The sequence below is a fragment of the Morone saxatilis genome, unplaced genomic scaffold (genome assembly GCF_004916995.1).
Source record: "Morone saxatilis isolate NCDOM2014 unplaced genomic scaffold, NCSU_SB_2.0 Contig1, whole genome shotgun sequence".
In the NCBI taxonomy this organism is placed as follows: Eukaryota; Metazoa; Chordata; class Actinopteri; family Moronidae; genus Morone; species Morone saxatilis.
In genome coordinates, this window is record NW_023339651.1 from 2,450,425 (window position 1) to 2,468,762 (window position 18,338).

The window sequence follows — 18,338 nt, forward strand, 5'->3', positions numbered from 1 at the left end:
GCACGGCCTGTAAACCGAGCTGCACAGAGGGCAGGAACAGCGGACGCAGGCGGATACGCACCAGAAACGTCTTGTTTTTGTAAGTATCACGCTACCACAGAGGAGCTGCGAGACAAGGCTCCAGATCAAGACAAACACGGTACAGTCAAAAGAAGTTTGCGTTGGATAGGTCTACAGAAGTTTGAAGGAGGCTGTCTAGGGGAGCAGCAAATCAGACGAGGCAAGACAACAGCGGAAGCTGCCACCAGCAGAGGCATCAGAGATGACATCGATTCAGATTCAGCCTCTGAGACGGCTGGACGTAACCCAGCTAGTTGCCAGAGTGATGTGATATAACCTTGAGCTGTGGACGTGTACAAATGTTAAAAAGACCTTCCTAAAGAAACGTTATGATAACTTTGTCTACGCTTAAAGATACACAGGGTAGAGGGAGGACAGGAAACTCTGTCCTGCGTGCCACGCGGCCGCGCCGTAACAGAATCTGCGAGGGCCAGTTATCTGATTCGAGCACTGTTTGACAGTGGATCTAGCTTGAGTTGGTGCGGTTGAGGCGTGTTACGCTCACTGAGAATGGAGCGTATTCAATCACAAGGTAGCCCGCCCTAAAGGCATACGCCCCTGGCCTTGTATGTCTGTTGGTTTACTTCCTAGAATGGGAGCCATCAGTTACTAAATGAACGATCGATGCTGTAGTGGAAGAAGACTGGGAAAGCGTAGTAGATTGAAGACCAGAAGACTCACTCAGGAACTGTTTTACTGGAGGCTGCATAAATCAATCTGATGAAGCTCGGTCAATTCTCTCCCCCCGATTTCTCCATAAGACTGAATGGTATCAGAGCTGCCCCCTGCTGGACGTTACATAGACTGCAGGTTTAAGACACTGTCCATTATATAAACCATCAATGCTTTGGATAAGTGCTTAACAAAGTCACACACCACCAACAATGTCACTGATTTGGGTGAAATGGGATCATATTTTATGGATGCTGCTATAGGAGTAAATGTGCATTAGTGTTTTCCTGCTCATTTCAAAGACTTTACATTGGGATGACTTCATGCACATAAAAAATATCTTCTTTGCTTTGGGAGAGTTTATATATATGTGTTTATATGTAAAAAATGCAGAGAAAGTTGGGAAAAGTTGAACTAAAATGTCTCAAATAGAAGGTGGCAAAATAAAATGTGGTTGTGTACTTTTTAAAGCTGCAGCACACAATACAAAAGCTCAAACAATAAATTCAGGATCGATTTAATAAAAACAATCAAATGGATGAATAAATAAATCTCCTCTCCCTGCAGGGCTGCATGTTCTGAAAGTTACATAATTTCCAAGCGGTATTCATCTGCAGAGAGAGATTGCTATCTCACTGTTAGCGATTTTCACCGCCTCCGGCTATTGTGGATCACAATTACGTTTGATCTTTTCTGTAGAGCATCCAGGTGTAGTCTAATTACAGTCAGTGGGAGCTTTTTGTAAATATAAATTTTTAATAAAAAACCCAATCCAACTTTTAGAATCATTACAAGTTTCAAATATTGTTTTATTCTCATTTTAATCCTTTTATTCTTACACAGAGCCTCTATACACTGTTCAGACCTCGCTGCTTAGATAAGACTTTACAGGATTTATGGGTCAGTGCCATGGCAACTGAAAGCAGAGGGTCTCTGTGGCCTCTATGTAACATAAACAGCTCAGACCTTCTCTTTAACTAACACACAGATACTCTGAGATTCACTCTGTGCTGCAGGTCAGAGATTTTAAGATCTGACCGATGGTAAAAACACACAAGTTAAACAGTTAAATAGTTCCTGCATCTCCTCCTGTTACCTGCTGCTACATGAACTCTCTGTACCGCAGACTAAAACAGTGATTTACTGATATTTCATCACTTCCTCATTTGAAAGTCGTTCATTTCTAATGAATAGTCCGGCTCTGCAGAGGATGATTTCTAATGGGTAAATAAAACTGACTGAACACATACAGATAAACCCATGAAAGCTCTTGATTTAACTGACTCCAAAGGGTCATAAATTACTTTATTTTACTAACTTTGGTGTTGACTAGCGAGGGAAGCAACATCCCTAATTATTATTTCACTAAAAACCCACAAATGTCTCCATCAACAGGCTTTAACATCAATGTGACTATGATCCATTCTAACAGGAACCTGAAGAGTGAACAATGTGTTGCTATCACGTTCACTGTGATCACTCCTGATTGACATAATCAGGATCAATTGACAAAGTGATTGATTACAGACAGGGAGAGTGAAGGTCAATCTGACAACACATTTGTGCTGTCATTGTTGTGTCACGTGTGTCAGTTGATAATCGTTATTAAGACAAAGTCCTAAAGCTCTAAAGTGACGAGTACCCTTACTTCTTCTCACAGCGGTATCTTTTGCAGAGGATTACACAATAAAAGTTGTGAAATAATTGCCTGAAAATAACTTTTGCTTTACTTTTTACCTCCCTTGCAAGTTCAGTTTTTGGACCTCTGTATTTCTAAAACCCTGCTTGCTATGTAGGTGAGGTACTAAACACCCACGTACTGTAACTGCGTCTCTGTGTAAACATATAGCTACCTAAACCAATTCTGGCCCTGATCAATGAGTCTGATCGGAGTGCGATTACCTGGAAGTTTCCCACCATGATGAGACCGGCGGCACAGATCCACGCGGTGGAGAGGCCGGCCGTGTTGAGGATGCAGTTCTGGTGCTTCTCTATCACATGAGCGTAACGCAGCAGGCCGATCAGCATCACTGAGAGAGAGAGGAAGATGTCATCATAAACACGCCCAGGTCCAGTGTCCACTATACAAACTGTATTTCACATTATAAAAAGAAAAACAACCCCACGATGCCGATCTGCATCCAGACACAAACTAAAACTTTTATTTCCCAACTATAGTGTTTATTGTTGGATACAAAGGGTCTCTCTTCAATATCCTCCTTCTGTCCCTCCACACTTTTGCTGTCATTTAGTAATCTGACTTTGTGACATATATTTTATAGATATTTCATTTTATATTAAAAACTGTACAATCAACCCAAACAGTGAACTCAGTAACTGCAGGAAGTTTGTGTAAAACCAGAGATTTGGATGAATTTTGAGCAGATTACTTCCTGTTTAGGGAACTTTTTATACAATTCTTTGTCTGTATTATAGATTTTTATCATTTTTTAACAATCACACAGACTTAATAGGCTTCTTTTGTGACAAATTCAGTGTCTCCGTTCTTGTTTTCTTGTTAGACAATTTACTTTGCATTTACTTTTCTTAACAGAAATGAACCAAATACTGAGATAAATATTTGTTAAGTTTGTGACCTGCAGGTTGGGAACCACTGATATAAATGTATATATATTATTACTGTTATTAAAAAAGAAATTAAACTAAACTATGAAATCCTGATTATATTATTTGTTTGTGTTTTCAGTTTTGCTGCATGTGTGTTTGTCAAACTGATTGAAGATGTTTTATTTACTTGCTTTCATGTGTTTTTCTGTCTGTGTGTTTCCTAGTTGCATTGACTTTATGATTTGTATCTCATTTTATAATCCTGTAGATTTATAGGAAGAGTCTTCATACAGACTTCAGCTTCTCACCTCTCCTGCAGAGTTTGTTATATTTCTGTATAAGTTAGGGACCTGCTGTAACTTTATGTCTAACACACTGAACGGGACGCTGGTGCAGCATCAAAGGAGCGGCAAGATCCCGGCGCTGCGTCTGAAACGTAAAGAGATGATGCTGCAGATTCCTCACGTATGTTTATTAACCTGCTGCATCAAAGCTTCACAGCAGTTTTACGCCGCCGTTCACATCTGGTGCTCATCACGCTACAAACAACAGACAGCGGCGGTCAGTCCAGCAGTGAACGCGGCGGTCAGTTTTTGATGATCCAGCGAGTGTGTGCAGAGTTAAAGGGATTGTGGGTTATCTGTGTGTTTCACTGGCTGCCACACAGCGAGGACTTTCTGATCCTCTCCTCTCACACCACACCTTCGAGTTAAACAAAGTGCCTCACAGACATAAACTGAGTATTGTTTATGAGAGCACAGTAAAGCTTTTGATGTTAGGGAGTCTGAGCTTGTGTCCAAACCACAGTCTCTTTCCTAAAGGGACCACCATTTCTACCACTGAGTAAACTGAGGACCCCTCACCCATATTCATATTATATTCAGTGTATAACAATAACAGAAGAGCTGATAAACTTTACAATGAACCCAAACAGTGAACACAATAACTGCAGGAAGTTTGTTTAAAACGAGCAATTTGGATGAATTTTGAGCAGATTATTGTGTTTTTGTATCATCCCTGCTTTCCTTTGTCACATACAGTAAACTGAATATATTTCAGTTTTAGACACTAAAGGGGACGTTCTCTGAGCTGTTGTTGCTAAAACTGGGTGGAAACAAGGGTTGCATAATCAATCGAAATATCATAGGAATCACATTATGCAAATCGCAGAAGCTGCAATTTGTTTTGATAAAAGGTCAAACAGCATCATAATGAAGGACTGTAATCCTGCAGAGATTCTCTGAGCTACAAATGTTGTTCTCCAGATGTTTTTACCGTATCGTGCAGCAAAGTCTTTAGTGACATGCAGAAGTCTTGTGTTTGTAATATACGTAAGTTGCTCTGGCCATCCAATTTTCCATGTTTTTAAAGCTCTCTATGTTTCGCTGTATCTCCAGTTTGTTTCACTACCGAGACACATCCTTAAAGGAACTTCTTTTATGTGGAATCGTGCAATATGAAGACTTAACTTGGAATAACAACAGGTGTTTTCACACATTTATTTGACTGACTTTTTAGGAAATAATGTTAATGAAAGTAACTGTTAGTTGAAGCTCTACTTTTTATATTTTAACCAAACTTGACTTTGTCCTGTACTGTTTGACCTGACCTTTGACCTCTGTGGGTCTCCCAGCAGTCGATGACATCACTGTTTAAGCTGCTGTACACCGATCAAAAATGTGACCATCTTGACAGATTGCTGGATAATGTGGACAACAACCCACCTGTCAAATTACCTTCCAGAAATATGAGGTGTGAACTGCAGGAACAGACAGATTTTAGATTCCTGAGTGTTTTTTACCTATTTTACTCATTTTTAATGCTAAATCTTGGTCTGCGTCTTGGTTGTGAGAAGTCATGAAGAGCAGCAGTACACTCAGTGGGTGTTATTGGAAGACATTCAGCAGCCACAGGAAAAATAACCTGAACTGAGACAGGTTAATGGGCTCGTTAAGCGTCCAAATTCCAGCATTTTCTTTAAGAACCAGGTGAGAGGTCACAGCAAGTGAAGAAAGTAAAACTATGCAGCTTCAGGCAGGACACTCACATCAAGGTTTAACCATTTACTGCAACGTAATTATATGCATTTGAGTTTGGCAGTTTGCTTGTGGGATACTGCGACGTCAGACAGAGCCAGAGATAAAAATCAGGAAACGCCACAAAAACACCACCTGTTTTATTCCCTAAATGGATTTTGGTACTCTCATTTTAAAACAAAAATCTGTTGGCTGCAAAGATCACTGACCCACCTTCATACAAGAGTGTATTTTCATGTCTAGGCGAGGCAAATATATATTCTTGATGATTGCTGTACACTATTAACTGCAATAAAAGCTTCTATTCAGCGCCTCCTGCCACAGAGTGACCACATGTTTCAACTGCAAGTAACCGATCAAAGATCAATCAATCAATACACACCACAGAGCACACTGGGCAATGAACCCAGAGTAAACCACCCAAAATAGAAGATTTAAAGTAGTAGAATAGTTGCCCTCATGGTCAGAGGGCGAATTCAAAAGTCATAAAAATGGACCATTCATAGCATCAAGTACATTTTCCCTTCAGAGAGTGTGTGTGTGTGGGGGGGGGGGGGGGGGGGGGGGGGGGCAGGACCTGGCAGTGCATTCTGGGGAACAGAGACTTGGCTGGAGTCAGTACAGCTGAGAAAACAAGCCTGAGTGCACAGAGCCTCGTTCAACCCAAGAGCATGGTGGGTAAAATGCGTACTACAGCTACGCTCTCATGTGTTTCTAAAACTGAATACTACTAGTACTCATACTCACCCATGAAGGATCCGGTGCTGCATATGAGGCTAAAGAAGCAGCTTTCAGGTGGGAGCGTTCCACATTTACTGCAATGAAAACAGAGAAGAGGAAGAGGAAGAGGGGGGAGGTTAGTGCGGGCTCGGCCTCCAGACTAAGTGGGCTAAAGTGCAAGTTCAATCAAGTTCACATCAGAACACGACCCCCCTCCAGGTCCTGTTTTAATGTGCTGCAGGCAGGAATTCCTTAAAAATAGTCAGTCAGTTTTTTCTTTGGAAAGCTGTTCAGCAGAGAAACGAGTGTCTATAAATGGAAAACAACCAACTGGGAGGTTGAGGATGAACTGACACAAAGATCTTTATCTTCTTTAAAATGTCCTGAAACTAAAACTTTATTCGAGCTGGAGTCATCTTTGCATCCACAGCAACATAAACCCCTTGTTCATATCAGTGTGTGTTTGTTGCGAGTGTTGGGGGGGGAGCATTTCTTGTTTACATTTCGCAGCTCAGTGTGGCGACATTTCAAAGAGAGCGGCGAAGGATCCACTACACGCAACCAAAGCTCTTCTTCCTGTGGGGGTGATGAGGTCGACCCCGCTCCGACAGCGAGCCTCAGTCGGGCAAGTGTGGACTTATCTTGCAGCAAAGTCTGCACTGCAGCTGCTCAACTTCTACCAAAGACAACTCAGACTGTGCAGTCTGTTTTCTGTCTGTCTGATCATTCAGGATACAGCCACACACACGAACGCCGCTTTAAAACTCAGTATTAAAACATATGAACTCAAATACTCCACAATAACATAATGATAATAATAACATAAGCCTTAGTTCACATTTGCATATGATGCTTATTGACATAACGTTACACGAGCACTGCAACAGAGGAATCTCAAGAAAATAAAAAACTGTCTGGGAATTGAGTCTTATTATGTGTCTAAAAAGAAAAATTATTTTTGTAAAGCATGTTCTGCATTAGAGAAGTAATCTGGTTTTAAGACAATATATCAAACTTTGTCTTAATAAGACATTACAGCTAATATTGAGCTCAATTTAACCAGTAACAACAACGGTTTGCATAATATCCCAGCAGAGGAACAAAATTATTGTCCTTATTTTAAGAGTAGGACCACTCGCACAAGTTCTCAAGATTTAATTTTAGCTAAATTTAGGTGCTAATGCTAAGTAACGTGCAGAATATTTAAACATTGATGCATCAAATCAAATCCATTATTATCAACGACAACTTCCATGAAACAGTTATAGAAGTCACAAAACGCTGTCGCCTTATTTAACTGGAGGTTGTTTTACTTTGACGTGTGCAAAAGTTCAGACATCACATTTAAAGAAAAAGCCACAATGCTGGTGCAATATTCAGCAGCTGGTGCACGAGTGGCAACGGTGGAGATTTAAACTGTGATAATAGTGAAGAAGAGGAGAGTCTTCTGGTCTCTCTCAGGCTGAATTACTGATGGAACTTATTTTACCATCACTGCATCCACAAATACATAATTTAACTTTATTACAGAGCAAATTCTGCACGAATCGCACCAGTCTGGGACAAAGTTTTCCCACCAATCACAGGCTGTACTATGTGCCAAGTTTGGGTTCAGTGTTCAACAAAAGGGAATTTTAAAAAAGGAGCAGAAATAAAGCGACTTTTTATTGTTCACAAAGAACAGAACCAGCCTTTGGAGAGAATTGGTGGAAACCACAGACTGCAGCAGGGCAGCTGCTCTTTCACATCACTCAATAGAGGCTCTGCAGCCAGTCTTGTTGCTGATTTACCAAACTGGTCTCCAGAAACCGCACCGATGGAAGCAATTGTTTGGTTCAGGATCCAGACAACTGTGATAATTATGTAACAGGAGTTTGAGCCAGCAGCGGTTTTACTTAAAAAGACTCAGATGCTCCTGGAATACCTGCAGAACCACTGACCTGATGAGTGGTATGTTGTCCAGGGTGCAGCACAGAACAGGACCCCTCTGTAATGGAAGCTGCTCCTCACACGATGCGTTATAAAGCCTGTAAACACACACACACACACACACACATGTGAGTCTGCAGGTACTGAAGGATAAAAACATTTAAAAGTAAAAGAGGTTCAAAGGTGTCAAATGAGGACTGAAACTCATCTGAAAGTAGTTCAAAGTTCAACTAAATAATTTCAGGTGAACTTTTTACTTCACCCCCTAAGAGCTGCCTCAATGGTGCATAATAAATCTAAAGTAAGCAAGTGTGTTCAAGCTCGGTTAATGGTTGAGCATCAAGTGTCAAGATCTACGCAAACGACTGTAGAAAATTAACCTGAAATATTTTTAGGTGAAATGTCTCTTAAAGAACAGTTAAATGGACGTATCCGGGTTTTTTTATTTTTTTCTACATTACTGCCATCAACAAAGCTGAAACCTTTGTAATGAACGTGTTTATGAATCAAACATTAACATGAATATAATCTCTTATCTATTGAACAGTGTGTTTTTAGTTTGATTGCACATTTGCAAGCGTGATTTTATTTAGTTCTTTTATCCAGCAATTTCCTCTTACGGGAGACAATAAAAATAACCTTGAGCTCAATTTTAACACAGATTTAGAAAAATAAAACTAACAGCTTCTTGCCTTTTCTAGAAATGCATGAAAAGAATGACAATATGGGGTCCATGTTTCATTATATGAGAGCTGTTTGGATCCTGTTATTACACTGAAAACAACAGTAACAGTCAATAAGTCTGAAACTGGATCAATAACCTAAAGTCACCAACTACTCCTTTAAAGGACCAGTGTGTAGGATACAGAGGCATCTATCTGACGTCCTCGGAAAAGGAACGGACTGTGACGTGTTACTTTATTTTATGTCCACTCCCTATCTTTATCTTCTCCACTCTCTCTCCGTCTAAAGCCTCTAATGTTTGAGTAAAGGCTCACAGGGAGTGGGGAGCGGAGCCTCGGCGATGTCGGTCGAGAAAAGATTCCTCGTGTTAAATAAGCTCTTTGTGAATTAGCTTCTCCTGAATCAACGCTACATAAACACGCCAGCTGTAAAAGTGTTTTTACCTTCACAGTTCTCCCCAGTGGGCATCTGCGAGTAATTATTCACAATCAGTGACTGAGTTTTGTTTTGTTTTGTGGCACATTAAGAGGAACAGAGAGAACCTTCAAACTACTTTTGAAAAAGCTTGTTTTTTCTCTCTGTTTGTGTTGTTTTCTCCACCTTAAATCAATATAAAACACTGGCTATCAGCTGTGATGTGAAATAGGACAAAGATGAGGATATTTAGCTGTTACTACTTTTGAAGCAACCTGAAACACTAGTTTTTACCATAATGGACAGAGCTTCTGGGTCTGTGAAGTGTCTTAAACCTGCATTCTATGTAACGGCCAGCAGGGGGCAGCACCATTGACCGATACCATTCAGTCTTATGGAGAAATGAGCCGACTTCTCAGTTGATTTATGAGCTCAGTAAACAGTTTCCCGATGAGTTTATGGTCTCAATCTCTAGTTTCAAGTCTTCTTCCATACAGCATAATGTTTGTTTAGAGTAGAAGTTAAGAGAATGTGTGCGACCAAGGGAGTCGACATTGTTTCCTGCTACGGACGAGTTGAAACTGCGTAGCCAATGAGAGCACCTCAACTCGCAGTACCTCACCTCCGCTGGCTCTGACAAACTGTCATGGCCATTTGCCTCACCTAGATGGGAAAAGTATACGTGTGTACGAAGGTATAGTGTGTAAAGAGTCACAAAGTCAGTGTAGGGAAGAGGGGTGGGTCAAACTTTCACCCCGGAGACCGTAATGTGCCCTAATGATGATTAATTCTGATCTCTTGGGAGAAAGGGAGTCAGGATTTTATGCAGCAAAGAGCCATGGGATCAAAAATGTTTTTTTACTTACAAAACTGGGTTAGTTTTACATAAAAAAATGTTTGACAGTGCAGTCTAAACTTTAAAAATAATAATAAGTTTCATTTAGTTTTCTCCTCAGAAATAAATGAAATATTTCTAGTTCACCACTGGATGAGAACAACTTTAAGGATTTTCAGGTCTTTTCTAACAATATGGGTTCTGATTATGATTTATTTGTATGTAAAATCATTAATAAGTAACATCAGTTGGTTGATAAATGTGCGTATATGTGTGTATATGTGCTGTTACCAGTTATTCACGGGGCAGACGTGCTGATTGTACAGGGCCATCGCGTATCTGTAAAAGTTAAAGCAGAGAATCTTTGGTTAAAGAACTGAACAGCAAACATTAAATACATGAGATATTGTTCTGATTAGCCTGACTTTGATAAGATCTGATCTTTCATACAACATCTACACTTCCAGAACATTGCTGTCAGCAGTTCATTAGCACTTGAAAGTCACATATAGCGAGATTAATGCCAGTCCCGGCTTTAAAGTACAACACAGTGTTTGAGTGCTTGTCGCAGAGGCTGCCGGCTGTATTTTGCCTGCAACCTGAAGCCAGACGAGCTGCGGTTGCTTTTTTAATCCCTTAAATCTGTCAGTGACACAATAACCACCTCCACAAACACACAACCTGGCTGCAAGCCTGAGATAATTCATTACACACACACACACACATATTTTAAGACTCTTGCTGAGAGGAGACACAGGAGATTTTTAGCTCTGCTAGCAGCTTCAGTGCAGACTGAAATATCTCAACAACCATCGGATGGATTTCAGTGATATTCTGTACAGCCATTCATGGTGCACAGAGGATTAATCCTACTGACTTTGAGGAACCTCTGACTTTTCCTCAAGTGCCACCAACAGGTCAAAGTTTTCATTTATCAAGGGAAATATCTTAACATTCACTGGATGCATTTGCACACAGTTTTGTAGAGACATTCGTGGTCCATAGAGGATCCTAAAGACTCTGGTGACTTTTCTTCTGGTGCCACCATGATAAGGGTTTAAGTAAAAAGGCTCTGGTGGATTGCCATCAAATTTTATAAAAACTTTATTTTTCCCCTTAAGACAAACTGTAAATACTTTGATTTATGTGTTAAATTCCCCTAAAATTAATTAAATGCAAGTTGTTGTTGTTATTTTACTTTTGTTTGTTTTACTCTGCTTGATTTATTTGTTTTTAAATGTTTAACATACATTTATTGTCTCTATGTAAAAGTTTCATGTCTCTAATATAGTATCTGTTCGTTCTATATTGTTTAAATTTATAATCGTAATGATTGACTGTCTTATAGTTTATAAAATACAAAATTAAATTTCATACAATAAAGACGGAAATAAAATAGTAGCTGTACTTTGTGTTTAGTGCTAATTAGCAAATGTTAGCATGCTAACACACTAAACTTGTTAAAACATCAGCATGTTAGCATTACACAAGTGCTAGTAAGAAAACTGAGTTTCAACCACTGTCAGTTCCCTTTCAAAACACTGAACAGGCCACACTGTGCCACAGATAAGACACACAGGGATCAATAAAACAAAAACTAAAGATGTGAAGGTTTGAATGACTCCATTGATCGCTGATAACAAGAGGACACTCAGGTCAGAAGAATTGATTTGCCTTCACTTGTATTAGTGTTTGAATTGAATAATTTACTTCAAAACCCTTATTTTGAAATCCCTGTCCACAGCTGCAGTGCATGTTTCTGGGTCATACAACTGCTCAGCAGAGCATTCAGAGGCAGTAGCGGACAGGTGTCAACGTGTCTGAAGAACAACAGGTCTGGCAGAACGAGGGGAATTACAGACTCGTCTCTGACGGGGAACGCTTTGGAGACCCGGTGTGAAAAAAACTCTACGAAGGTGTGAAAGACTTCTTACAAAAGGAGACTGTGTCAATTATCTCTCTCTCACCGGGGAGAGACAGGAAGTAAAGAGGGAGACAAAGAAACAGTCACAGAAATCAACTAAAGAAGAGAGAGTTGGTGTCTCAGACATCCTCAGGGATTTCCTCTTCCAGTGTCTTTAACAATAACTACTGATTTGTAGTTCTGTGAATTCCCTTTAGAATTAATCACCTGAAATAACAACTATTTAGTTTACTATCTGATTCCTGATGAAGGCCAACACAATGGTTTGTTTTTCTGATTAAATCTTTACTCTGCTGACCTTTCTACCCTCCACAGTGGAGTTAAATGAGTGTGGGGCGCACAGCTACGGCTGCAGCTAATCATTATTTTTTATTAAACGGTCGCTGCAAGAATTAAGCATTACACTGCCATATGTTTGGGGGACTTACAAGAGACAGATATGTGAAAAATGGTCACATTAGATGCAGCCGAAGCCGAAATATCTCAGGATTTAAGTCCTGAAACTGAGTTAAGATTAAAAGAATAGTTTGACATTTGGGGAAATTTGGAAACTCCAGAAAAGTCAACAAATAACTTCCTTTAAAACCACAACATGTCGATTTTACACTTTGGTTTCAGATTAAAAAATACTAGATATAACGTGTTAATCACTGAGCTGTAGAGATGTTGTTGATTTAGTTTTCATTTTATTCAATATTTATGTTTTTTATCAGCCTTTAATGAACAACATTTACCATAAACCCTAAACTGTTTACATCACGGCTTAGCTATTATAGACATTAGCGACACGAGTGATCCAGTTTAAAAATAAATAAACGTAAATCTCTGCTTAAATTATGGATTGTTAAAAGATATTTTTAGTCTCAGATTAAAGGAATAATGTAAGATTTAGTGTGACTTTTTTGCTAAGAGACAGATGAAAGTCAATGTGCATATGCAGCTGCAGATGTTTTTACACCTCAGTTCCTCTAAGGCTTAACCATATGAGAAATCAAATCAAAAACACGTACAAAAACACAAGATATAAAGTCAGAGCCAGGCTAGCTGTTTCCCTCTGTTTCCAGTCTTTATGCTAAGCTAAGCTAACTTCTGCTGGCTCTATGTCTATGAGAGAGGTATCAATCTTTTCGCCTAACTCTCGGCGCAAAATGTCAAATTATTCCTTTGCATGTTTATCTCCTTTGAAAGTCTTTAAAAATGCTCAACAGGAGAAACTAAACTATTATTGTTACACTTCAGCCACAGATGCCATTTACAATGCCTCCCTCTGGAGCTCCATCCCACCACCTGTTGACTCGTGACTGTGACAGATGCTGAAAGCGGTGACCCTGTTTGCTGTTGTCAGACGTGAGGAGCTACAGATGTGACCGCTGCGAGTAAAAGGACAAACAGAGCAGACAAACCGAGAGGAATTTCAAGGATGACTCTCCTCCGACAACAATCGTTACTCTCTCCTTCCCAAAAAGGGAACTGTTTTACATTCATGAACTTTGTACAGCCGGTTGAGGTCATCCTGATCTCTGCAGGGATAATAGGTAGCCAGTCTAAACCAGGCTAACGTATGTGACTGGACTCTCGCTTTGTGCTACGGTTTGCCTTACAAATGACACACAGAAGAAGCTACTCCTACAAGACAGAAAATGACGTTTATTTACTGTGAGGTACTTACACGACCCATATTCCTGTGATGGTGAAGACAGGCAGGCTGACAGGAAGGATCATCCACAGGGACATGGCGACCACCTGGAGGTCTCCACTGCAAACACACACAGCAGCTTCATGAAAGGCCCGGTAAAACCAGAATGTTTGTGTCGGTGACTTAAATACAGTTTACAGACAAAAATAACTATAATTAGGCACTTTCAGCAGGGGCGTGTCCAGAGGGGGGCACTGAAATCTTATTGGCCACCGCGTTATCCTCCGCGCTGTCTTTCAGAGGCTGTAGTGAGCTCTGTTTTAAAGCTATATCATATAAAAGTAGATCTAATGCATCCATTGGTAGCAACCATTTAATGCTAGCATGTTGGAAGGGGACTAAATAATGCTCCAAAGAAAAAACAACAACTAAATAGTCGATTTATCGTAGAGTCTTAGTCAACCCACTTTTCATTAGTCGCAGAAAAACAAAACAAAAAAGTTTGGGAACCAAAACTGGGACAGAAGTATCAGAGGTATCAGTATCAGTAACTGTTAACGTTATCCATCGTATCGATCAGTCCACCAGGATCTGTTTCAGTGTATTTATCAAGTAAAAAGTTAAAAATGTTTATGACTACTAGTTGACTTGGAAAATCTTAAGTTGGTCTTTTTCAATATTTCTTCATACTGGGGTCCCTAAACAGTCTGGGAATTATAAATTAGGTATGACTGGAAAGTTTGATGCCACCCCAGTCAGTCTGAACACGGCGCTGACTTTAGGATTAAGATTCCTGTAACAACATTTCTTGTTCCATCTTTTCAAATGTGTACGTTTGAATATCTTTAAGTTTTGGACAAAAACTTTGGGAATTTCTTTAACATTTTATAGATTGATTAAATCCAGATGTTAATGAAACACTGAATGAACTGCGACAGGTTAAAACCAGTTGCTGTATAAGGACTGTGTGTGTGAATGCTGCAGTGAAACCATATGAGGGAAGATCAATACACTCACAATGCGGTGCAACAGACAGACTCTTCTGTTAACAGCACTCCACTGGTTGATCTTCACAGAACAGATTAAACCATTTCCTCCTTGGAGACATTTAACATACTCTTGCTCATGGCCACAGTCCAAAAAAGGTAAAAAGGAGCTGCTGGGTCCCTCTTTACCCCCTGTTCCTGCCCCTCTCTCTACACTGTGAGCATATATTACCTGGCTGCTGTGTAGAACTTCAGTTAAACACATTCATTTAGGAATTCTGTGGCACGTAAAGACAGAACTGGAACAATGAAGGTGTTAAACTTTCTTCGTTCTTGACACATGAATCGGGCCTCAAGCTCAGGTAATAAAGGACGGCTCCAACTAATTTTTTTCATTTTTAGGTTATCTGACGATGATTTTCTTGAGATAAAACTTAAACCCAAATTAAGATCTTCAAAGAGTTTGTTTTGTCCAAAACTCCAAAAAGTATTGATTTACAATCACATAAGACAGAAAAACATCCACAACCACTGGGGATCGTTCTCTGTTTTTGCCTGAAAAATGACAATTATGAAAACAGTTGCAGATTTATTTCCTGCCGATCGATTAATAAATGAATGTACTGATTGTTTCGGTAATAGTTCAGTACATTAAGGCCTGTATAATGTCAGTGGATGTCATTCTGAAGTGTGAACATGAAGTCTTTACAGCTCTCACTTCTTTCTACTCCAGCACTCATGTGGAAGGACTGAAAGCTCCAGAACGGCTACTAAATGAACCTTTTGGTGACGTTTCCCAGGTCAAGAATGAACTTTGAACCTCAGCTTAAAAAAAATGACGCACAGTAACCCTGAAAGCTTTGGAGGCAGTTACCCGCTTTGCCTTGATGTTCCTTCTATGCATGAAATGTCTACTGTTGTATTTAGTTACATTAAATGTGAAAATAATGAGAAATGTACTTCTCAAATCACCAGAAACTGATTTTGGAAAGTTGTTGGACTGTATTGCCAACAGTCAAAAAATCCAAATGATTCGGTTTAAAGTGGAATTAAATTCTCACATTTGAGAGGCTGCCTTGTGTTTGGTATCTGTATTGATTATCAAACTTGTCATTGGTTAATTTTCTGTCCATTCATCAATGTCAAATCTTGTTTTGAGTTGGGCTGCAACTAATGATCAGTTGATTGATTGTTTGATCTATAAAATGTCAGAAAATGGTAAAAAAAAAATAATCCTAAACTCGTTTGTAACTTCTTGAAATAGTTTGTTTTGTCCAACAGTGCAAAGATATTCAGTTTACGTCACCTGAGACAAAGAAAAGCAGAAAAATCTTCACATTGGAGAAACTGGAACGATCTCAAATGACAAAAGATTGAAATTATGTCTTTAAATTTCTCCTTTTGTCAAAAATATCCTCCTAACAGTGGAACGAAATGAAAGAAATACATTCTTCATGGTTCAGTTCATTCATCCATTAAATCCTGTAAATAAAGTGCCGCCTTTCTAATCATAAATAAAACCACAGATAAAAGCTGCATTCCCCACTTTAACTGTAGAAAATGAACCATTCAAACTATTTATTTGACTATCAAAGTTGTCATAATCATATTAACTCCAGTTTGAGCACTTTATACAGTTTGTATAGAATATAGAATACTTATATAAAGCAGATATGGGCACTGTCCTGTAGTTTCCTGTGTCCTTTTATTGTTTTAAGTCTATTTAAACACACAAGAAACTGTTAATAAAGAACAAATGCAACATTAAGCTTGATAAAAACAGCAGAATAGCCCTTTTACTTTCTTATTTTTTTGCTCTCTTTCGGTTTTGGTGAATAATTCTCACCTGCAGAAGCTGCTGGTTTCTACCTGTCCCCGCTGTATCTGCAGGCTTTACACATTTACTGCCTTCAGTGTGAATCTGCATGCAGGGGTCCTGTGCAGGGACTCTGAAGGACTCCTACCTCTCGCTTGCTCAGTGTGGAAAATCTTCAGGCTCCGTTCCTCATCTCAGCTCCTCCAAACTCCAGGAAAAGTTGCACAAAGTCGCTGCGAGCTCCTTTGCCTGAGCTGCTGCAGCTGCTTTCATGGTCGGAACATGTGTGGGATAGAATAAGATGCAGATGTGTCACATCAGGATGAGGAGAAAGTGTGTTTTCATGCTGTCAGACTCTCCTGCGTCTGCAGCCGGATCAGTGAGGTGGAGTGCAGCTGGAGTGAGTAACTTTAAACTCCTCCCAGGGCTCCCTCACATGTCCCCTCCTTTAAAACTCACATGTGACAGCTTGTGTTGGGCTGAATCACCTTTTCCATGTCGCTGTTATTTGGTTGTTTATTCTCTTATATGAGCTGAGTCTCTGGACAAACTCCACCAAGTGTTGCGGACTGTGTTGGACCAAGTGCAGGTTTTTTTTCTGTTGTGTTTTGTTCTCTGCCTCCTTCCTGGAAACAGATTTCACAACCGCATGGCAGAGAAATTACACACATGCTTGTGTGAGAGATTTGATTTCATGTTTCTTTTCTCCCTCAAAAACAACTCGAAATGTTTTTTTCCGAGAATGACGTGAATGACGTGATGCCTTCAGGTGCCCTTTGTAAGCTCCTGTTGCAGCAGATGAGTCTCTCTCTCTCTCTGTGTGTGTGTGTGTGTGACTCCAGATGTTGATGTCTGATTTTAAAGAAGTGCCTCTTTATATTTGCACTATGTTGAGTCTTTATTGATTTTTAAACTTCCACCTAAAATGCTTAAATCTGAATTAAAGTTTCCAGTTTGTAACATTCATGAGGATCTATTGGAGAACAATAAATATAATATAATGTTCATAAGTGTTTTCATTAGTGTTTAATCACCTGAATATAAGAATTATGTTTTTATTACCTTAGAATGAGACATTTTTTTCTACAGAGGTCTTCTTATGGCGGAGTGATGTTTCTACAGTAGCCCAGAACACAAACCAAACACTGATTAGATTATACAGATTATTTCCTGTGAATATTGATATATATATGTTAAAATAGAGACAATATGCACAAATATAAAAAGATAAACGTAGTAAATGAAGAGCTGTTCAGGGACTGTGTAAGTTAGCAGTGATGACACATGATGATATTTGTACTGTGCACGATATAATCCAAAGGATGTTACACAAAGATTCATTGATTTGAATAAATTAAGAAAACTAGCGATTAAACCTGTCAGATGAATGTAACGCAGTGTAGAGTAAAAGTAAAGTAGAGATAAAGTAAACAGCAGCAGAACATAGAAATACGTTATATTATAAGTTAATTACAAGTTCCTCCAAATATTACATCTTAAATACTTGATTAACTGTATTTGGTTCATTTCCACAACTGCACAGGGAACAATGACTCTGATCAGACCAGCTGACATGCAGATACAACAATAGTTAACTTTGAGTAAAAAAAAACATGTTTTTAGATCACTTTGTGTATTTTGAAGGGTCTCTGAGTTTTTCTCTGAAAAGTTACAGATATCAGAAATATCTGTTTCTTGGAACCGGCTGCAGCGAGCAGAGGCTCCATTTGGCCCCGTGAAGAATTTCATACAGAACATTTCTGATTTCATGGTTGAAACTCTTTTACTCTTTTAAATAAACATAAATACCACAATGTAAAAAGACTCTGTTACAAGTAAACATCCTGGTAAATAGTATGTGTAAAAGCCCTTTTACTATATACATGTACTATGTATGTGTATGGTGTTTTATCACCTGAACACAAGCTGGAACAATGGCCAACTGTCAGGGAGAAGAAAAAACTGAATTTTTCAAAAAATAAGCCTATTAAATCTGTATGATTGTTAAAAAGTTGTTTAAATAAATACAGACATATAATTGTATAAAAAGTTCCCTAA

General features: G+C 39.2%; 1 protein-coding gene across 1 annotated transcript in view; it reads right to left on the reverse strand.

Annotated features, from left to right (window-relative positions):
• Positions 1–16,841, reverse strand: part of LOC118333417 (transmembrane protein 150A-like) — a 23,504-nt gene extending 6,663 nt beyond the window's left edge. The window contains exons 1-6 of the mRNA XM_035669041.1: positions 16,429–16,841; positions 13,512–13,598; positions 10,210–10,257; positions 7,997–8,083; positions 6,084–6,151; positions 2,538–2,762 (exon numbers count right to left, since the gene is read on the reverse strand). Coding sequence (XP_035524934.1) covers positions 2,538–2,762; positions 6,084–6,151; positions 7,997–8,083; positions 10,210–10,257; positions 13,512–13,576 — 493 coding nt within the window. The 5' untranslated portion in view covers positions 13,577–13,598; positions 16,429–16,841. The remainder of the gene's footprint in view (positions 1–2,537; positions 2,763–6,083; positions 6,152–7,996; positions 8,084–10,209; positions 10,258–13,511; positions 13,599–16,428) is intronic.
• Positions 16,842–18,338: the final 1,497 nt, after the last annotated feature.